Source organism: Metopolophium dirhodum, chromosome 1, assembly GCF_019925205.1.
Source record: "Metopolophium dirhodum isolate CAU chromosome 1, ASM1992520v1, whole genome shotgun sequence".
NCBI classification, from domain to species: domain Eukaryota; kingdom Metazoa; phylum Arthropoda; class Insecta; order Hemiptera; family Aphididae; genus Metopolophium; species Metopolophium dirhodum.
In genome coordinates this window covers 70648154-70671850 of record NC_083560.1, presented here as the reverse complement: position 1 = coordinate 70671850, position 23697 = coordinate 70648154, and the positions used below count along the sequence as shown (strand labels likewise).

The 23697-nt window shown below is 26.5% G+C and overlaps 2 protein-coding genes across 5 annotated transcripts; both read left to right on the top strand.

The window, feature by feature from the left end:
- Window positions 1-8538: 8538 nt before the first annotated feature.
- LOC132934305 (mitochondrial import inner membrane translocase subunit Tim23-like) lies at window positions 8539-12198 on the top strand. Of its 4 annotated transcripts, none has more exons than XM_061000593.1 (5): window positions 8539-8696; window positions 8868-9133; window positions 10413-10677; window positions 10750-10919; window positions 12025-12198. In XM_061000593.1, the coding sequence occupies exons 2-5, from the start codon at window positions 9073-9075 to the stop codon at window positions 12141-12143; spliced, it is 615 nt and encodes a 204-aa protein (XP_060856576.1). In that variant the 5' UTR covers window positions 8539-8696; window positions 8868-9072; the 3' UTR covers window positions 12144-12198. The 4 variants fall into 4 exon arrangements, with proteins under 4 accessions (XP_060856576.1, XP_060856575.1, XP_060856578.1 ...); XM_061000592.1 differs by having other exon boundaries at window positions 8591-8800; XM_061000595.1 differs by having other exon boundaries at window positions 8591-8804.
- Window positions 12199-15587: 3389 nt separating this feature from the next.
- LOC132934304 (WD repeat and FYVE domain-containing protein 2) lies at window positions 15588-22088 on the top strand. Its single transcript, XM_061000591.1, has 7 exons — window positions 15588-16237; window positions 18301-18442; window positions 18696-18922; window positions 19156-19395; window positions 19539-19644; window positions 20724-20947; window positions 21006-22088. Exons 1-7 carry the CDS (start codon window positions 16077-16079, stop codon window positions 21139-21141), a joined length of 1236 nt encoding a protein of 411 aa, XP_060856574.1. The 5' UTR covers window positions 15588-16076; the 3' UTR covers window positions 21142-22088.
- Window positions 22089-23697: the final 1609 nt, after the last annotated feature.

The following is a 23697-nucleotide window of genomic DNA, read 5'->3' as shown; positions in this document are numbered from 1 at the left end:
ATAAACAGTCCAGAGTCATGTTGGTACTTATAGGGTCATGTAGGTACACTATTATACAATAGTTATATGGAGTACATAAATCAGTAGAAAAAATTAAAGATATAAGTAACAATACTATCATTATCATTTATTATTGATAAAATAAATTTATTTTAGTTACTAATAAACATAGTAGTATATAATGGGTTAAAAAAAACTATAAAATATTCAACCGCGAAACATAATATCACTCTAATTTTACAACGCTATAATTATACTAATAATTATTGTATAAGAGTTTTGAACGAATAGAAGATTATTATTACGAAATAAAATGACAGTGGTATATATTATATTACTATATTAACTGATGATATAATTCGCACATATATTATATAATATAGACCATAATTGTATAGTAAAGTTGTATTGAGTATTCTTCGTATTATTTACAAATTAAACCAATAAATTATGAAATATACAAACATCATTACAGCTATAGCTATATGCCACTTCTTGCACGACCACAACTATAGTGAGTAGGTAATCTAAAATAAGTAATAAACTAATAACTATATATTTAAAAATTGAAAGTGTTGTCATTGAGTGCAGGCTTCTTAACTGGAGTCTTTTAGGCAAATTCCTGTTTTCCTAATTTAATGTAAAAATCTCTGTTGGCTCTTTGTCTCAGACAATCTTATTAGCATAATATTGAATTTAAGATGGTGTAATACACAATGTGTATTCTATAATATATGTTAAAACAAATTTAAATAAAACTATTAGCTATTTATTAAATTTATAAGTGTTTATAATAATTGATTTTATTACAATTTACTAGTGTTCAAATTAGTATATTAATTGCTGTGGTTAGTAATATTACAGTAATAGTGAGTAATACGCCAATGTATACAGGGTTTTTTGTGATATGAATTGTAAAGTGTATAGTTATAAATTTATCAATATCTATTATTATAATTGATTCAATTACAATTTACAAGTGTTTAAATTAGTAGATATAATAATTGCTGTAATTAGTATTCACGGTAATACACGAATGTATACATTGTTTTTTTATAATGTGAATTGTAAATATTGAGTTTTGGATTTTATTACTTATCTTTAAATTGTTTAAATGCATTGAATAGGCATTAATTTAATTTATTCAATCATTGTCAATCGTCACTCGTTATAGTACATAATACATATTAGGTACTACGTATATGGCAGACAATCTTGCCTACCTAAGATAGCTATACCTATTTATTAACACTATACCTAATAACTACCTATATAAATGACATGCATAATGTGACAATAAATTCATAAAAAAACGTATTATGAGGGATATTCACCATGACTTTTTTTCAATGTTTAAGATTTGATAACCATAAATTATATTTGCAATAATCAAATAGTGCATGATAAAAAATCAACCATACACAGCCCCCGGGCTTGACTAAATCATTTAACCATTTTTTATTTATTTGCATTTTTCAGTACAAAATGAAGTAGGTGGTATATAAATTTCTAAATTTCTAATGTTATAGGTACTTAAATTTAAATGTAACATTCCAATTTTAAATAAATAGGTATAATTAACAACTAGTACCGTAAACTGCATGGGGTGACTTCATACCTCTTTTCATGTTTTTTTTTTTTTTTATTATTATGATTGTATATTAAAGTAAAAATGTCACAAAAAATAACCACTATAGGTATAAGTATTATAGTTAAAACTAAAATTTAACTTCATTAACGAACTCTAATAAAAAGTTAAAGTTTGTCCGAAGTTAACCTATAAAACGGTTGACTTCGGACACGAACCTATTTCACATAAAATCATATTAAAATTGCTATACGTTGACTTCGGACAATATATATATTTTTAAAATAAACGTACCTAATAAATTGAAATAAAAAAAGGTGGGTAAGTGGATATCGCTCTGCTGTACAATAGGTTACAAGTGGGTCACTGTAATGGATGGTGTTAAATTTGAATTCAATGATATAATATCATCGTATAAGAAAAACGATTCTGAGCGAAAACGGTCAGTCAGTCAGGAGCCTATGAAATAAGTATATTTGATGATATTATTGTGAATAAAGTAATTTATATATATCATATTTACGTGAAGCCTTGTTTAAAATTTTCAATCCTTAGCTATAAAAGTTGAACATTTTATAAATTTTTAACTAGAAAATAATTATTAAATTTTAAATTTGATAAATGTTGTCAACATTTGAACTTTAAATTCTTATAAAAAAAAATTGTGATTATGTATTTTTAATATTTTTCAACTGCTATTGTAACATTATATCAGGAGTCTTGCATTAAATTTTCACGCTTTTTACCCAACAAATAAAATTTTATTGATATTTATAGAAAAAAAACTAAAAAAATTGAAAACTGACAATGTCCGTAAACAGCTCAAAAAGAGTCGAAATATTTTCAAAATTGTATGGTATTACAGAAAATGAAAATATAAACATTCAGTAAAATTTTTATGTATCTACAGTTATTCGTTTTTGAATAACAACGAAATAGCAAAATCGTTACATGGGAAATCGAGTGAATATCAAATGTTGTAAAAATATGAATTTCAAACGCTCATAAAAATTTAATTTGACTTTCTTGTAGATATTTTTTTTTTGATAAAGGTAGACAAACTTATGAGTAATCTTATATTATATTTTCAAATCTTAGATTTAAAAAGAAATTTTTTTATGAATTCTCAACTCAAAATAATTTGCTAATTTTCGTGATTTTTCCGTATTTTGTCAACATTTAAACTTTAAATGCTTATAAAAAAAAAATTGTGCCGATGTATTTTTAATATTTTTCAACTGCTATTGTAACAATATATCAGGAGTCTTGCATTAAATTTTCAAGCTTTTTTATAACCAACAAATAAAATTTTATTGATATTTATAGAAAAAAAAAAAACTAAAAAAAATGGAAACTGAAAATGTCCTTGAACAGCTCAAAATAAGACAAAAGATTCGGAAAATTTTATCGTGTATAGAAAATGCTAGTATAAACATTCAGTCAAAATTTCATGTACCTACGGTCATTTGTTTTAGAGTTACACCAAAAACCAAAATCGATTTTCTCAAAAACAGATTTTGCGGAAAAATTCCCGTTTTCCCTTAAATTTTCTTTTGTTTTTCACGTCGCTTTTGAAAATTACTGGGAAATGTTAACTTTTGACCCCCCAAAGTACCAACTAGATTCACTTTCCTATCAGAAAAGTTACTGTTGAAGAAAATGTTGAAGAAAAAGACACAAAAATTATAAATAAAAAATATAAAAAAAAAAACACACATCATTATAAAATCAATACATTCATCGCTTCGCTCAGAATCTAAAAAACCCCATACATTTATCGCAAATACAACATAATTTATTTAATATTCTAAAAATATAATTCTTTACTGTTCTATAAAAATGTGAACTTTATTTTTACTTTTATATTTTTGCTTATATAATTATAATTTTTTTTATCCAACAGCATTAACTACATTTTTAATTTCCTTAGGCTTATAATTCTTAATTCTTATACAAACGACCTTGTACAATTTTGATATATGATCTGGGGCCTGGATATATTCCGACATAGTAATAAATGTGTTGTCCAAAGTCACCCCAAGTTTTGTAATAATTAAGACGATTTAACAGTTAACACTACAGTGTGAGATTAAATAACTTAACAATAATATAACAATTAACACAGACAATAGTTAACGAGTAGATTACTGAAAACCGTAATCAATTAGGTATGTTTATTTGTTGTTGTGCTAGTGTGCTACTGTTGTAATAAGTTATTTAATTTAAAAATCCAAAAATATAATATTTTGTATTTACCTCCATAACATGTGGTATGATAACATTATTTTTTATATGGAGGTTATAATTGATATTAACGTGAAGTTCCCGTTTTCAACTGTTATTAAAGCCATTAAAGGTGTATTCTAAAATTATAAGATTACTACAAGACACTGGAATCCAAATTCCATGTGTCCGAAGTCACCCAATTTTACAGTTATTACTAATTACCTACTAAATACTGGTAACAAAATAAATTGTCTTACCTACTTGTACAATTAAATACCTACCCAAGTAAAATTAAAAAGTATTTAAAAAAGTATTTGAAACGTATTTTTGCCAAGTATTCCCATTTGTTCTTACTTCTTAAATACATAATATCTACTTTAAAGTTTAAAGTATTTGAAATATATTTTCAGTACTTTTGAATGGGGGTGTACTTACACCTGTATTTAAATACAATTTAAAAAGTATTTCTTACAAGACCGGATTTTAATCCCGTTTTCACGTAAATCAATTAGAAAACTAAAATGTTTGAGATAGTATTTATTGAAAACCCTCATTGTTTCATATTTTGGAGGGCTAGGGAAAAGCTCAAAAACAGTAAATTGATTTATAAATTATATATTATTAAAGGTGGAAGAGTTCAGGAGTGACTTGTGCATTTCAGAACTAAATGCATGCTAATTACATGCTATATATTGGTATGTAAATAAATTCTTATATAAACATAATATAATATTAGCTGAAATGCTTAATAGTGTTTCTCCAGGGCCCAGGAATCAGGACCCTACTAGACATTTTTGGTTTTCCGCATAATCTAAAATACAAAGTTCAAATTACGTAAATATTGTCGTACAAATACATGCTAATTAAATGAATAAAATATTGTAATATTTTGAATGTGGGAAGAGGCAGAGAAATTACGAGCATATAGCTGAAATAGATATGAAGTAGATACGCTCACGAGAAAGCCATTACTGAGGAAATTAGCTAACTTTTACTAATTTAAATAAATTGGGCATTGGATAAATATTTTTTTCAATGACTTATTTTAGTTCTGGTAGATTATAGTATTAATCGGCAAAATATAAATTTAATAATGCTTAACAGTTAGCAGTGTTAGCATCCTTATAGTAGGTACCACTGGGATTTGTACCTATATAAGGGCATTGGACACATTTTGATAAATTTAATAATTTGTAAGAACCGGTGATTCAATTTTATTAAATTAGTCTTTATATTTTGATAAGTTGTCAAACCTCAATACAATAATGTATAATGTTAAATATGTCTTACTCTTATCTAATTACCATATATGTACCTACACGTTGGATAATCATTAAGATATTTTAAAAATAAACCAAAGCATTACATTTTCAATCCATTTAGTTAATTTAATATTTAATTTTCATGAAATATCTATGCTTCAGTGGCGTAATTCGGGTGTTGAAAACTCCAACTTGCAACATCAAAACATTTATATAGGTGTTGCATAAGTACTGTTTTGCAACACAAAAAAAATTCAAGAAGGTATGTAGCTTCTAGTTTCTACGATGTATTGAATTTTATGAAAAAGTTTTCTAACTACCTACCTATTTTGAAATTTTTTTTCCAATATCAGTAAAATTAATATTAAATTAGTTTTAATGTTATCAATTATCATACTTGGAGTATCTGTAGCTGCAGTATTGTACAGCCTGTACTACAGCAGTACAGCCTGTAGGTAACTCGTACCTGTAGGCTATAATAGTATAATATTTTATTCATTTATTTATTAGGTAAGTATAGGATATAGGTGATTAATAAATATACTGTGTTATGTAATCTATATATTATTGGAAGTCGGTAGGTATATTTAAATTATAAATATTGTTAAAAATTATTAAATGCCATGCATTAAAGAAAAGCGGTAACTGGTTACAAGTGGATCATTGTAATGGATGGTGTTAATTTGAATTCAATGGTATATATTGTAAATATTTTTTTTTTAATGTTGGAAAACTTAAGAGGAATCTTGTATTACATTTTCAGATATAATTAGAACATTTTTTATGAATTACTAACTCGAAAAAATTTGTTAATTTTCATGATTTTGATGAATTTTGTCCAATTTTTAACATCAGACGCTCATAAAAAATTATTGTAGATTTACGCTTAACTTTTTTTTTAATTTCCACTAACATCAAAATGTGTTACATTTTCAAGTTTTTCAACCTACCGAAAAATGTTGTGTCGACAATAGTTAAAAAAAAACTAATAAAACTTGAAATTTTATTATACCTACCTATAAATAGCTCAAAAAGAGTTACAATATTTCGAAAATGTTATGTTGCATAATTGGTGCATAGAAATTGTTTTTACAATAAGTAAAACTGTCATCTATATTCAGTTATTTTCAAAGTTACACTAAAAAACAAAATTCGATTTTTTCAAAAACTGGTTTTAGGTAAAATTCTGAGTTTTTCCTGACGCTTTTGAAAACTATTTTACTTTTTACGTTTGACCCCCTCGGTCCTAAAGGCCAAATTAGGTACCAATTAGATTCATTTTCTTACCAGCCATACCAAAAAATATGCTGTTGAAGAAAATGTATGCATTTTTGCCTGTTCCAAAAGGCAAAAGGTGATGACTGATGACAGACACAAATAAAAAAACACATTGTTAAATCTATATACTTACATTTATCGCTCAGCTAGGAATCTAAAAAAAATGAATTATAAATCGAACGGTTTCTTATTTTTTTTGAATCTATATATTATACTCATAGGTGCAAATAGGGAAGGGGGCAGGGGGGCTTAGCCCCCCCAAAACTAATGATTTTACTACTATAATTTAAAAGCATCATAAGAGTCTAAGTATCAAGTATAGACCTGAGCTACAGCCCCCCTCCCAAATTTCAAACCCTATTTACAACTACCTATGTAAATATGTCACAAAACCAATAACCATAGATATTTAAAATTTTTACTAAATGTTTATATTTTATTTTATAATTTTATATCTGTGATAATAGTTTTTAAATATTTTAACTCTTTTTGATTTATTTATTGACATTTATATTATTATTTAAAAAAACAATGTTTCCATAAATATTAAATAGGTATTGATAAAATTATTAGTCAAAAAGCCTAAAAATATAATGCAAGGTTCCTCATAAATTGTATTAATAGCAGTTCAAAAATATTAAAGATACAAAGGCATGGTTTTTTTTATAGCTATTGTAAGCATTCAAAGTTTAATTTTTTTTTTAATTGAGCCTGAGCCTGGTAACTTAAGCCATTAGCTATTTTGTTTGTAGGTTGTTAGTAGGGGGAGGAACGGTTGAAAACACGTTTTTGTATGTGTGGCAAGGATTTGTTGCTAAAAATCCCGGGTGGTTACCCATCCGGGAACTAGCAAAGCTGGCCGTTACGTACACTCCGTACGTTTCCGCAGTTGAGTGCACGCACTGCGCCACACCAAGTCACATTTCAAAGTTTAAATATTTGACAGATTCATGACAATTTGTAAGTTATTTAGATGTTAAAAATGTACAAAAAGTTCAATTTTTATAGCTTAGGATTGATGTTTTAAAACAACATTTTGACAAATTTAGATATTCACAAATAAAATAACGAGTTCACATCAAACGATTTTCTAGATTCCTGCTTTTCCTTAATAATTGATATGCTTTTTATTTCCCATTGATTTAAAAATTATGTTCAGAGGATTTTTTACTTTTGATCTCCTAGAAGTACCAGCTAGACCCAATTTGGTATCAGAAAGTAGAAACTAGAAACCACCCTCAAAGTTCAAGATTTTACTGTTCCTAACGGTAGAAACAGACACAAAAAAAAATCATTGTAAATTTAATACATTCATTGCTCCGCTTTGGAGAATCTAAGACAATAGGTAAATATACTAATTACGAGTAGTAATTACTAACAAACATGCATTACGTATACTCAAATAGTAGAACATGTTTCAGGTGTTTGACAATTCGACATAATATACCTATTTGAATTTATTAGTCGAATAGTGAATACTTATATTATTACCTACTTGACAGTTTCAAACATAAATACAGTCGAGTCTCGATAACTCGAAAACCTCAATAACTCAAATTTTTTTTTGTCCCTAGGAAAATGTTTTAAAAAAATCGAGTTATCGAGACCCGACTGTAATTACTTTAGTACTGAGTACCTACCTTATATTTGTTATTGATAAAAATTAATATTTTTATATGTGCTGAGAATTGAGATAAATAATAATACTATAAAAAGTAAAATCATATTATCTATTAGGTAGGTACCTATATTAAATTATATTATAAACGAAATAATGGAGCTAACCAGCCCATAGACCTGGGTATAAGGCTATAAATACCTAGTTTATAGGTCTATGAACCAGCCCAGCCAACTGAACTACAACTGAACTATAACTATAATAGTAGGTATACTGGCCCAGCTGAATACAGGTCACCGAGAGGAGGGCGCGCTGTGAATAATTCAATGCAATCAATTAATTTATTCTGTTTCTGTAATAATATTATTATTATTTATTGCCATATAATACGAAGGAAATGGTGATGTACAGTTACTGGTGTCAAATTATGTATACTATTCATTTAACGATAACTGATAGATGATGACCTCCAAAAAAGCCTCCACCATACTTACGCACCGGCGCTTGGCAGTTGGCAGTAGGCATGCGTCCGTCACGTCTTGGCGACAGCTTGCTGCATCAGCAGCTGTAGCGCTGATGTTGATTATTTCGCAGTACTACTACCACCACCACGCGTTATCTCTCGAGTTTTTCGTATTATAATTTGTATTGATAAAACATAACCAAAAAAATACTGATCGTTCTTGATCGCCGATCGGCATTCGGCGTAGCCTTGAATTCTTAAGTAAGTTAATTCTCAAATTCATATTATTTAATTATTTATTAATTTGACTGTGGTATACTCGTAAGACTTCTCAACATTTTCATAAGTTCTATACAAGTTGACTTGTAGGTACATTTAGTTTACATTGCTGCATGTTTCACCATTGATGAACGAAATCTTCCAATTATTTAGGGAACTTGGTGTGGGATTGATGCTCACAACTTACGCGTCAAACACGGATACAGGAATCAATACGGATACATAATCACTGAGCTGAGTTGCTGTCTTATCATATTAAATTGTTAACTTCGACAGTGTGTTTTTCGTTGTACAGTTTTTCTACTGTGGAGAATATAGTAAATCAACCTAACCTTTATTCTTGAAGAATCAAATATTTATGAACAGTTATTTACCACCTTCAGAAAAGAAAATGTTCAGTTTAGAGGGCGACGATAAAGGTACCTATTTAGTTTGATATTTTTTAAATACTTAGTAATACTAGTTTCATTGTCCTTTAAATGTGTTATATTATTTCAACAATTTTCCATGATTTTTCAACAATTAAACACTTCCATCAATAATAACTGTTTTAGATTATAATAATTACACAGGTTGACTAAGACATAATATGTATAATATATATACCAATAATATATATATATTATGTAATTTTTTCTTTGACCTACTAACGTATTGTGTTTCATTGAAATTTTAATGATACTTTATAGTTCTTAGTGCCATCATGTGTTGATTTGTTGTATTTGACTGTCAATTTTATGTATTCTTACTCTACATATAGGTACAACAGATACCTCTATGGACCAATATTAGGGCTGACCTAATATCACATGAAAAAAAAATAACATTCTTATTTATACCAATCAACTCCAAGAAAATTTTTTTGGTCTTACAATTAAAAATACTTTTTCTAGCTTGTGTATAATATAAAAAAAATCAATTGTGGTGGTGTGCTATTAAAGATAAATAAGTCGTACCTATATTTATTTATGTTAGCTATGTTGATAACAATTAAAACAGTACTACCTAATTTAATTTAATTTAATTTACGTTGTCACGTAAATCAATACAACCAACATCCATTACTCCAGATTCAAAAAATTAATCCATTTAATTTCTCTACAGACCGTAATTTTAAACAAATTCACAACAAAGTTCACATAACAGTAATTATTTCTAATATTAAACTTTTTATTAACAAACCTCATTAAAATTATCTATATTTAGTTCCCCTGCAATATTGTATAATATCTGAAACCGTAATCCCGATTGTTTTGTATACATTAGTATCATATCGATATCACTATACTCAGTTCAGGTTAAGATTAAACCGCGTCGTGCACTCAGACTGAGCCGCCAAAAAGTGCCCGATCCCTCATGCGATGAATATGCGTTCTGTGATTGGCCGACAGTCATAGCCGGCCGTCGTGTATACGCTCCCACCAGTGTCCAGAACGCACAAAAAAAACGTGTTTTGGTCGAGCGAGCGGTTCAATCTTAACCTGAACTTAGTATAATTACATAAGTATAATTACATAAATGTTGTATGCTATATTATAATATTAAATGTTAATATTGTTTTTATAAAACTTGTAAGAGCATTAATATGCTGTTACATTTTAAATATAATAAACAAAAAAAAAAAAATACGTATTTTTACAATCATATTAATAATATTAAATTATTTACTCACCATATTTTCTATTACTTTTGGATTAGCCAATAGAGGAATGTTAACCAGTTTTCCATCAGTTCCATCTCCATATTTAAACTATGACCCTCAACTTCTACCTCAGTCATCTCAGCCAGAATATATATTTCTGGAAGGAGCTGGTTCCAAGCAACGTGGGCGTTTTGAATTGTCATTTACAGAAATTGGTACATCATGTTTGATTGGTGCTACAATTGGTGGCATACGTGGAATATACAGTGGTATAAAAATGACATCTATGGAAAATCAAACTAGTACATACAATAGAACACAGTAATATTTATTAATGTTATGATTTATTGATTTACTTTAGAAAGTACCTAATATTGTTATATTCATTTGCAGGATCTTAAATAGTGTTTTTAAAAATGGAGCCCGTTTGTCTAATACATTTGGAACATTATCTGTATACTATAGTATCTTTGGTATCATATTAGAAAAAACCCGGGGATGTGAAGATGAGCTTAATACAATCGTAGCAGGAACAAGCACTGGACTTTTATACAAAGCTACAAGTTAGTATTTATATAAATACTAGCTGATCCCGTGCACTTTGTTGCCCGATAAATGTACCAACTCTATATGACTCAAACTTTGTTCAATTCGTTATCTAATATTCGGTGTATGGTGTTTAAATATTATCTTAACTTTTCTGTTGCCCGGAATAAAAATTCTGCAGCAGTATATTATGAGGTAGGCCTGTGGTAGATTGCGGACCCCGCACTGTTTGCACGTAAGTGTATGATTTAACTCTAAAGTATCAAAGTTATACCAAGTTTGGTATAATAAGGTAGATTAATATATTTAATTAATACATAATTCTAACCTAACCTAACCGTACTAAAATCTGATGAATAAAAAAAACCAAATTTAATTCTTTTTTAATTAGCTTATCTTCTTTCCAGAGGTCTAATCTGCACACAAACATTCATTATATATATATTGACAAAAAATAATAATACAAATCAACAAACATGCCCGATTTCCTACTTTTCCGGCGGATTTTCCTAAAATTTTCTTTCATAATAACCTCCGTGATATACTTTTTTGTTTAAAAATCAAGAAGATCTGATAAGTAGTTCCAGAGTTTACCCTGTACAAAGATTTTCATTTCACTTTTGTATAGTTAGATAATGTTGTAGTTGTTTTAATTGAGAATTTTCAACAATACTTTTTAATGAAAAAATGAACTTTATTTTTGAATGAATCAAACACTAAAGGTATCCCACACAAGTTTTGTCAGTTAAGTTTTAAGTACGAAAAGATATTCATTATAAAAAATTTCTGCTCAGAATCTAAACTATTTAAATTAGAAAGTGAAAATAATAATAAACTATTTTTATATTTTATTGTTTTTGATTAAAACATATATATTCAGTTCTAATATTTTTAATTGTTACTGTTTCTTATAAATTTAATATTTTAAAGTAGAGATGGAAAATAATTTTACAAAGTGAATCCATGCTTCATAACTTTTGAATATAAATCAGTTATGACTTTTTCTATAACAGATAAATAATTATAGCACAATTGTTATTTTTACTTGGCATAATCTTTATTTATATTTTACTATATATTTCATAATTATTAAACTTATATTATTATATAATAATATTTCAGGTGGTCTTAGAAGATGTGGTATTGGTGGTTTAATTGGATTCAGTCTTGCTACAGCATTCAGTCTGATTACATCAAGAGATAAAATTAAAGAAATGGGCAAAAACGTATTTCATTCCTAAAAATGTTTACCAAAATATAATGTTTGCAAAAATAAATGTTCATAATAGTTTTTTAGATACACAGTTTAATGTCTTTTGATTGATAAAAACTATATTAACTTGTTTGGAGTCCAGACCTGTTGAAATTGATTGAGTTATAATTTTAAAAAACAATTTTTATGTGTATAACATAGATATTTTAATAACAAAATTTTAATTTTGTAAATTGAATTAATTTTCAATATAACTTCTGTCATAGTTTTGATTAAAACAATTTATTAAATCATCTAGTTTAAAATAATAGTTAGCAAAAATAAATTAGTCTTTATATTGAAAAGTATAAAATATAATTCATATACATTATTCTATTGTAAAATTATCAGTTAAAGGGATTCTAACCTTATGTTTATTTGATTAATTGATTTTCTATTCATCTAGTGTTAATATTAGTGACTGATGTAATTGTTATTTGTATATATTTTATTTGGCAAGATTAGAAAAAAAAATTAGATATTTTTTTTGTAGTTTTATTAATTTAAAGCATTTGATTGTGATAATCAGTTGGAAATAGTATCTGATATAGTCAATGTCTATTTAAAATAAGCTTGAAAGGACTCAATGAATATTGGAGCTCATAAACTTAATATAATTAATTATGTTTGATAGTGAATCTATAGATACCAACATTTTTATTTTTAATCTTAATGGCTATTTTACAATTCAACTTTTTAATTTTTTGAGTACAACATGGTACTTAATATTTTATACTTATATACACTATATTAAATTTAATTATTATTAAATTAAAATTCTATAATACACGTAAAATTGTTTTTGCCTTGTAACTTAATGGAAGTAGTTCACCAAATAGTTATCTTGTGAAAAAAAAAAATAATATCGGGATGACCAGTTATTATTTTAATTTTCTGTAATTACACAAATGTAGTATTTGTTGTATCATGTGTGATCTACCATGAATATTATGAATTAGATATATGATAGATTTAAAGGCATATTACCTAATATTATATTATTGACTACCAAATGTGTGTGTTAATTTATTATTTTTACTCTAATTTATTTATAAAATACATTATTAGGTACTAATGTACTATGTTGATATTTATATAAAGATTACCTTTTTTTTTTACTCTAATTTGGGCAACATAAATGTACACACTCTTTTATCTATTTATAAGTCATTGATGAAACCTCATTAAAAATGAAGATGTTTAATACATTTATACAAAGACATATTGCATATAATTAAATAGTACATTATAGTAGTTGGTCCTAGTAAGTCAAATTTACATATATATAATTTTTATATCCCAATAAAATGATATTTAAATAATGCTGAGGTCTAATGAGTGTAAGGTTTTTTTTTTAAATAAAATAAATATATTATACCAAAAATACTTAATACCTGTAATAATTTATTGTTTTTATACTGGAATAGTCCACACTTCACATTAGTGTTGTTAACTTTATGTTATAGGTATCCTATTCGCATGCCAGCTCAATCAATATTTCTAGTGGTGATTAGGTTACTGTATACTAAACTAATCTGTGGTATATTAGCTAATAAAGGAATCATTTTTAGTTTAAAAAAAAAACTTTGATACTACTGATACTAAAAAGTAAAAACCAACTAAAGTATTAATCTTAATACATTAATACACTCTAAATTATATGTAAATGTGTATCTTAATAACAATTCTAATGCATATTAGGTATAGATTTATTACATTTACTTAGGTAGCCAGGTATATTTACATTTTTTTTTTATACCAATTAATTAAGGACTGTTTAGTTGAATAACTAGTAAATGGTACAACTTTTCTCAAATCAATTATTTGTTGGATAAACTAGTGATATAGGCAATAATTGTGTGACCCTAATTTTCCTGTCCAAAAGGGGTACGTTTTCTTAAAGTTATTAAGAGGATGTCAGCGCACTATTTGTTTTCTCTCTTTGGCCCACGCGCAACATAGACAAAACGCATTTGCGCAGAATCGTTTTTTCTGTTTTCAAGTAATTTTTAAGTAAAATCACCCATTACAAAAAAGATAGAGAACGATATTTTTGAGAGAATGACAAATTGATTTGTCTAAATATTGTCTCAAAACAATTTAAACATAATTTAAATTTACAACAATTTTTTGTTTATTTTGAAAGTCAAATAACAATAAAATATAAAATCGATATGACATCCCCTCAAAAATATTATTCTCTATCTTTTTTATAATGGGTGATTTTACTCTAAGATTACTTAAAAATATATAAAAAACGATTCTGCGCAAATGCGTTTTGTCTATGTTGCGCGTGGGCCAGAGAGAGAAAACAAATAGTGCGCTGACATCCTCTTAAGAATTATTGATACTTATTACTTATTAGATAAAATAATAAGATATTTACTACTTAGTTACTTCACTAATTAGTTTTACTTTTATATAAAATTAATATATTTTTGAATAGGTACTACTTTTTATAAATCTTAGTAGGTATGCATAAGCATTTATAATATAACTATAATTATATAATATTAGTTTGGGATTGAATTATGATAATAGTCAGCGGTCACTACCTCAATGGTGGACATTTTATAACTACAATATGTCTATAACCATTAACCATAGACTCATGACCGTATATAGTTAACAATTTATTTTCATAAAAATTGAAGTATTGAATTTTTGTAAATGAAGGACAAAAGCGGTACAATTTTAAAAGGGGGACGCAGATTTCAAAAGCGATATAATGCCCCCAAATGTGGGATTTATGGTCTTAGTAGGCATGACCTGGTAATCAGGTTAATTTTGTATGGAGCGGTTAATTTTGTATAGTACATAAGTATTATTAAAAGTATTAAAGTATTCAAAAACCATAATATAAATGATGATAGAAAGTACCTACTATCTACAGTTTACTAACACATAATGAATTATGTAATATTATTTTTTACCTAGCTAGATGGCTAGTAGGTTGGTGAAGGAAAATAATTTTTTAGTTTAAATATTTTAATTACCTAATACTTAAAAAAGTAGTAAGTACTAAAAAGTAAATAGCATGACAAAATATATAGGTGTGTCACTAGACACTAATGTAGTAACTAGTAATGTTAGCAAAATTGTTATATGCATCCCCTCCACTTAACACTTTTTACTTTGTGTTACGTTCTCATAATCGGCTTCAAAGCATGAAGATCGGAGAACCTAACACATAGGAAAGAATAAGATGCACAAACAATATTCAAATACGTATTGTTGTTGAAATGCCTATCTATTTTGTCATGACTATCAGTACAAAGACTAATGAGTCTTGAAAAATTAAATTAAATTTGTCATGATAAGCATTCAGTACTATGCTACAACGCTGAACGCCAGCAACACTTTACAGAGGGGACGAGCTTAGCCCGGCTGAACTCGGAGCCGCCCCCTTCGATAGTTCGATGCTCAACTGGTATACAGAGTGAAATTTTGCCTATCGTTGTCAAATATGAGATTTTATTAATATTTTACTTTAAAGAATTTTCAGAGTATATTATTATTATGTCTTCAAAAATTAAAAACTAAATGTAGATAAATTAATAGGACATTTTTGGAATTGTTAATCGTCTAATATCTGGAAAAGAATTCCCTTGTTCCGTAATTAACAATAAAAAAATCACTCTGTATAGAACGTTTGTTTGAACGATATGATAAGTTAAAAATTCTGGGACCGTTTTATCTACGTTGATAAGAACATAAAACATACACAATAATCTGTTGTAATTCTTTGATTTTGTATGCGTTTATAATGTTAAGTAAACCAAATTCTTGAATATTTGTATTTAATTTGCCTATTAATGTGTGTATCTTGAGATAGTAAAGATTTTCGTCACTTAGTAAGTGTGGTTCAGTATTGGTTTTTATCAAAATTCAATCATATTTGTGAATACTGTGAGATTGAAAAATGGCAGCTCAAATCAAACCTGGGCCAAGCTCAAGCAACGATAAATTCAATTCAAACCGCAAGCCTGTATTACTGGCTAAACTTGAAGGATGCAGTGACAATGTAAACAAAGCCATCATTATTCCTGAGACCGATGGTGTCATTAGTGTTTCAAGCGATCGGTAATATTATTTTTAATTAAGTTTGGTTAAGATTTTATTTGATAGTACATTAAATATTATATCTACTAATGAATAAGTGGTTCATTAAAGAGTATCAAGATTTTCAAGATAAATTCAATACGTATTGGCACATAGTCGTTATATGCCGACTCTAAGTCAGAGTCTGATACCAGTTCCGCCGGTATTCCGCACATGTAACTTCTTGAACAATCTATATTGAAATGACATATATCGATACACTCTAATTTATTCCTTAAAAATCTTGCATGTATACCTGTATATTAAAAGAATATAGGAATTACACATACGTCTTAAAATAAAAACTAACTACTTGTAGAATATATTATAACACTAACATTATCATCGGTCCATAACTTATTAATATTTGGTCTGATATCTATAGTAAACATAGTAAGATATATATATTTTTTTTCAAAAGAATGAAGATTTTAACTGACTAAAAATATTTCAAATTTATTAATTAAAATCACATAGGTATTTAAATTAACATAATTTTTAAATTCACTTTGTTCTATTTTTTTTTGTTTGGTTATTTATGTAGATGCTGTAGATAAGTAAATACTAAAAACTATATCATATACCTAGCTATTTTTGGATATTTATAATTGTAGCAACTAGAGTTGATTGAAATAATTAAAATAAATGTATAGAAATTTAAAAATTTGTAACGAGTGTAAGGATGGAGCCTGGATCAATTCAAAAAGAATCAAGCGTTAAAAATAAAATTTTTAATTATTTTAACTATTAATTTTATTTTGTACTTATATAAAACATTATAGAAATATTGTAATAATTTACATCAACTTCCTAGAAGTCAAATTTTTTTTTGTTTCTCAAATTCACAAATGCATGTATATAATATAAAGTGGTGGAGGAATATTACGGAGTCGGACACCATTATTTGGATTATATCCAACACACCTGTAAGACCTATGGACATAATAGTAATATCAAAATATTCAACTTTAAACTTGATAGGTAGTATAATATTGTTCTTAAGAAATTGATTCTTTCTAATACTTGGCTTCTGATTAACAAAATTAATACAAAGATTTGGCGATAAGATTAGTCAGATTATTAAGCTTAAATTAATATGCTCTACTAATAATATTCTGGGAATTGAAAATGTGTACCTAATAATATAGACAAATAATCTGTTACTCTTATTTTTATTATTACCTATTTATTATTTATTTATTTTTTTTAAAGATGGTCACCACATTAGTCATACATTTTATAAAATTGTTTTAGCACAAAAATATTGTACACAAAAAATTTGAAGGTGGGTCACACTTGAAGAGACACTTTGCTTAGCTATGTCAACTTGTTTTCTCTCTTGGCACACATTATGCAATATGGCACATTTTTATTTAACTAAACCAATCTTGTGTTGTTAGCTTTAATATTAGAGTGAATTAATCTAATACAGTTTTCCTTTAAAACTCTTTTTAACATAATAGAATCAGGAAAATTACCATGTTTGTTTATTGCATAGATTTTCTTCTTCTTCCCTCCAAACTATTCGGGGTCAGCCACCCTTTTTCTACATCTCCATGGCTTTGTCTTCCACCTCTTCTTTATGCATATCGGGTATTTTTGTGTCATTTCTATTCTGTTAATTTATTCTCTTCATCGGCTATCCTCTCCCTCTCTTTCCTTTAATATTAATTTCCATCTTTGCTTCCTATAAAGATTTGTGAATTAATTAAAAAAGAAAACTCATTATTTGGTATCAATTTTAATTTTCATTTATGTAAAAACAACGTGTGTTAATATTTTTTCAAGAACTTAACATTTTGATTAAAAATATTAAATATAAATGCTTGATTATTATTTAATAACAATGTATTTATAAACTTTTTTTTAATTTTCATTGAATTATCGTTTATATTAACTTTAAGAATAATATTATTAATAAAATAAAAAATTACAGTAGATACCTTTTAGAAAGGCAATTTATAGATATATAATATAGTTACATATGATTTTCAAATAAAAATTTTCTCTATGTCTATCAATTAAATTATTTTTGACGTTTTCAGATCTGTTAGAGTATGGTTAAAAAGAGATTCAGGTCAATATTGGCCAAGTATATGCAATTACTTGCCTTCTCCTGCTGTTGATTTATTTTATCGACCAATATCTAGACAATTATTTGTTGGACAAGAAAATGGAACCATATCAGTAAGTTTAACACAATATTTTTATAATAGTTTATTTTAAAACACTTACATTTTTTTATTGTTTCAAATAGATAAATAAAATATTTATTGTCATAAATTATTTTTTAGGTACTAAATGTAATATTTTTTGTCTTTCTATTTATGTACTACACATTTTTTGATTTCATTTGTTTAGTTTTAAATTATTATTATTTTTTTTTTGTTATTGATTATAAACAGAAAATTATTAAAAATGAGTTATTTTATTTGGTTAGGAATATATTTTAGAAGAGGATTTCAATCGTATGGAGCCCATAGGTGATATTTTAGCTCATTATGGCCGTATAACTGGGATGATCTGGACTGAGGTATCCATAGATGGTACAGTGGAACAATGGATTTTAAGTACATCTCGTGATAAAAGATTTCAATATCATAATGCTAAAAATGGCAATCCAATTGGTCCTCCTTTTGTGTGTGCTGCGTGGTGTACATCTCTGGAGTATCCTTTGAATTAAAACTTACCATGTTCAATAAGCGTTTTGTAGCTATGTAAATAAAATAACTGTTATTTTTTATATGAACATAGTTATGTATAATAATTTAATAGTATATATCATAAATACAATTTTGTTAAATCATGTTTATGTGGTTATAATATTATAATAATCTTAATAACTATATTGTATATTATAAAGAATATTAGTAAATTTGACTTACATTGCCTAAAATCAGATATGATGCTGAATCAGCTCATGCATTTGTTGGAGATTACTCTGGAAATATTACAATGCTGAACATAAAAGCTGATGGGTTACAAGTTGTAACTACATTGACTGGCCATACTGCATGTATTGAGATGCTCACTTGGGATTCATCTACAAGGCGTTTGTTCTCAGCTGGACATGATCGTTTGATTATAATTTGGGATATTGGTGGAGGTCATGGCACAGCTTATGAACTTCATGGTCATACGTATGCATTTTCAATATCTAAATACAATTTTGAATTATATTATCATTAATTATAAATTATAATGTATGATAATTAATGATTGTATTTTAATAAAATAATTACAAGTAAAATTTAAAAAAAACTACTCAACTTTTTATTTTTAGTAATCGAGTAACATCCTTGGCATTTGTATCGCCTAAAAACCAATTAATATCTGCAGGCGAAGATTCTGTCTTGGTATTTTGGGATTTAAATGCAGAAAGAAAAGAAGTAAGTTTCTAAAGTACATTTTGAATAGTGTTCATAAATGAACACAAAATATATATTTTATGACATTTATTTATATACCTACTATGAAATTGTTATTCTACTACATAATATTCTTATTCTTATTATTTCGCCATCACAAGTTGTTTTTTTTTTGTTTAATTGAATAGTGTTGGGTATGTTACTTTTAAAAACTAATGAAGTTACTTTATTCATTACTCTAATAAAATGGTATGAAATTTCTTTATTTTTCAATTCAAAAAAGAGTAACTACATTACTTCCATGTTTCAAAAAAAAAAACCATTCATATCGTGTATTTCTTTAATTTATTTTAACAATTGTCATTTGATAAGCATACTATACATATAGGTATAATTTATAAAACATATTCTAAAAAAATGTTATAAATAATAAACAGTTAACAATTTTAAACATATTATAACATACAACAATAATTATTAATATTTACCTATAAAATATATTTATGTGAAAACATTTAAAAAAATAATAACACCAGTCTATTTGACCTGTTTATGGGAAATGTTTTATACATTTTGAGAAAAGTAAATTAAAAATATAATTTTTTTGAAATAACTTTTCTAGTAATTTACATGGTTTAAACCATTGAATACTGAACTATATATTCAAATATATATTCATATTTATTTTTATACCCAATATACCCAATATACATGTATATTATAATTATTATTATTTTTATTCTCAATACTCGAAACAAGTAGAAACGGGATAGGAATTTCTTATTAAAATAAATGTACATTTTATTTTTGTTACATGGAAACAATCCTAATGAATTTACATAATGTGTTAAAAATAAAGTAACATCATTACTTCTGTTATGTTATCACCTAACAATGGAATTGATAAACCTCATAATTTAAGTTCAAACACTAAAGATAACAATTAATTTTTTAATATTTTATCATTAATTTAGTTGGGACTAAATTATATTAATTTTGCATATTATTATATATTAATATCATTAAGTAATAATTTTAAAGTTTTTATTTCGTTTTTTTCTATTCATTTAATTATTATTATTTTTTAAATTCTTATGTAGACACCTCCTTGGGCTGAATCAGATAATTGTGAATCTTGTAGCCGTCCATTTTTATGGAACATCACTGGAATATTTGAACGCAAACAATTTGGATCAAGGCAACATCATTGTAGGGCATGTGGCCGTGCTCTTTGTGATAAATGTAGCCAAGAACAATCTACCATACCATCCATGGGATTTGAGCTTCCAGTAAGAGTCTGTAAATTCTGCAGCAGTAATATAGAGTAAGTTTGATTTTGATTTTGATATAATATTTGTTTTAACAAATTTATTTATTTTTAGTCATACACCGCTTGCAACATTCCATGATACTAAGCACAGCGTTATGTCAATTACAATGGATTTACAACGAAAATGTGTCGTGACAGTTGGTCAAGACAGAGTTATAAAAATTTGGGATGTTTCAACACTAATATAAACTATCATTTGAAATTTATATATTTAACCATTGAATTATTGAAGTTTTTTCTGTACCTAAACATAAAAAATGAGCCTATATCTATGCATTTATCACTATGAAAATAATATAGTTTAAAATTTAAAAAACATTTATCTAATCGATGATAATGTAATTTATTTATAATACATTATAAAAACAAACACATACTCATATCTATAATATATATATATACATTATTAAAACCCTATGATTTTAATCAACTAAATTGTACCTACTATTATTATACAGTATGTTAGGTATTTTATATTATTATAAGTAAAAAGTAAATTTAACTATACAAATTATTTAAAACCTGTTTTCCATTTATTATTACCTATTATTTACTTGGGTGTGGCAAGCATAGGATTTAACTGACTTAACAGACCTAACTTTAAAGTATTAGATAAGGTTGGTTCAGCCATCAAATATAAAACCTAGAGTATTTTTTTGCAAATAAGTGTATTGTATTTGAAAACATAGCTGCATTTTTAACAAACTATTAGTTGATATATTTATCAAAAATATGATATTAATAATAAATTTGTTTAGTACATTATGAAATAACTAGTTTTTGTGTACATATACAATTTAGGGTTATAATTAATGTTTTTTCTACTATAATTTTGTACTCAACTAACTTTAGCTACAATTGTGTTAATTGACTGAGTTTTATATTGGTCTAATGAGTAATGAGAGCCCAAACATTTTTACCGCAACTTATCTGAAACTGCTCACGCCTATGTAGTTAGAGACGTACAGTAAAATCTATTAAACTTGTAAAACAGAGTATAATCTTGAATGTTTTAAAAAATATTTGTATGATTTTCACAAATAAACTAATACATTTACTGTAGTGTGTGTTGTGTCTCTTATCTGTTAAAGGGGTTGTATAACATTTTTGAATAAAATATTTGTATGCTTTTTTATTTAGAGTGCATTTTCTTAAATTGAAATTCGGTATTCTTTTATGTGTTTCACCAACATTACTGATATAGTGATATAGCTTTATATCTATATGTTATACTATTATATTTTTTAAATTTATTTTAAATATATTATTAACAGTACAGTAGAACTCCAATTATCCGAACGCCAATCATCCGGACGTCCAATTAACCGGACGAGAAAAATCATACACGTGTTTCATAATCGTTTTTAGATTAGATAAAGAATAGGTACTACATAATATATTATTCTTAATAATATCCGTCATTCCAACGTAGGTATATTAAAAATTATCGATAATACAATACATATACATATGTATAACATTTTACAATATTGCCACACATACATAGATATTATTCTTAGTAAGTCAGTTGTTGTATAATCGTCGCACGGTATAGTACAATAGTACAATAAAATAAATTATGTGCCAAGTCAGCTTTTTTTTTGGTTTTAAATTATGTCACGTATGTACTTTAATTAAAGCTTATTTTGTTTCAGTTGAATATCTAATAAAATTACATATTTGTTTATGGTTACGTGTGTATATAACTTTTGATATATCATATGTCAATCATCCGGATATTTGCTTATCTGGACCACCCTTGACATTAATTAGTCCGGATAATTGGAGTTCTACTGTATTAAATTATCAGCTCTGAAAGCTAAGCTTCTTGTGAAGACAAGTTGTTAAGCTAAGCTTGTTTCTCACTATACACTTACATTAAGAAATTAATTTATCATAATAATTTTTAAGGTAATACATAATAAGTTAATGATAAGGTTAATACAAAAATTATTTGGTTAAGACTTGAGATATTAATAATTTATTTATTTTCATTACCGTAATAGTTTTACATAATTTAAATTTTGTAAACCAACTAATATTAATTTGTAATTGTATTGCCAATTTAATGCCAGCATTATAAGGGTTATCCAAATTCCGTTTTATATTTCAGAATCAAAATTAATGTATTAGTTCGCTTATGTCTAGATATCTAGTACAATTATGTTTAAACTAACTATTTGACTTTTTTGACTTAAAAAAAATTAGACAAAATGTCTCTGGCATAGTGACATACTGACATGCACTATGTACCTAGTTGTTTTACGTTTAATAGATTAAAATTCTTAATTACTAATTCTGAATAGTTTTTTTTCTAAAGATAATTTAATGAATGAAGGTTTTCAATAAATTATATTGAGTGCATCATATTACTAGGAATACCAAAGTAGTATATAAATCTCGTTAGGATGTGTAATGAGAAGACAATTTGTAATATACGGTATTTACAAAATTACTCGGAAACATTTGAGGTAAAATCTGGTGAAGACGAAAGAAGAAATTATTCTAACAACTGAGAAACTGATTAATGCAAGTAAGGCAATGGGCCTATTTATATATAAAAATAAACTAAGTATATGATGATGCCAAGAAACAATCAGAATGCAAACGATCTTTTAGTAACAAAAGGCGACGAAAGGAAATTAATGATATTTGAGAGAAAAGTACTCCAGAACATCTATAGACCACGTTTCAATCAAGAAACGAATAGGTACCTATGAAAGAAGAAAAAACGATGAATTACA

Coding starts and splice junctions, on each gene's coding strand:
- LOC132934304 (XM_061000591.1), top strand. CDS start 16,077: ATGGCAGCTCAAATCAAACCTGGGCCAAGCTCAAGCAACGATAAATTC. Junction 19,396..19,538: donor TATGAACTTCATGGTCATAC/GTATGCATTTTC, acceptor TTTTATTTTTAG/TAATCGAGTAACATCCTTGG. Junction 19,645..20,723: donor TAAATGCAGAAAGAAAAGAA/GTAAGTTTCTAA, acceptor ATTCTTATGTAG/ACACCTCCTTGGGCTGAATC.
- LOC132934305 (XM_061000593.1), top strand. CDS start 9,073: ATGAACAGTTATTTACCACCTTCAGAAAAGAAAATGTTCAGTTTAGAG. Junction 9,134..10,412: donor TTTAGAGGGCGACGATAAAG/GTACCTATTTAG, acceptor CTTTTGGATTAG/CCAATAGAGGAATGTTAACC. Junction 10,920..12,024: donor ACTTTTATACAAAGCTACAA/GTTAGTATTTAT, acceptor ATAATATTTCAG/GTGGTCTTAGAAGATGTGGT.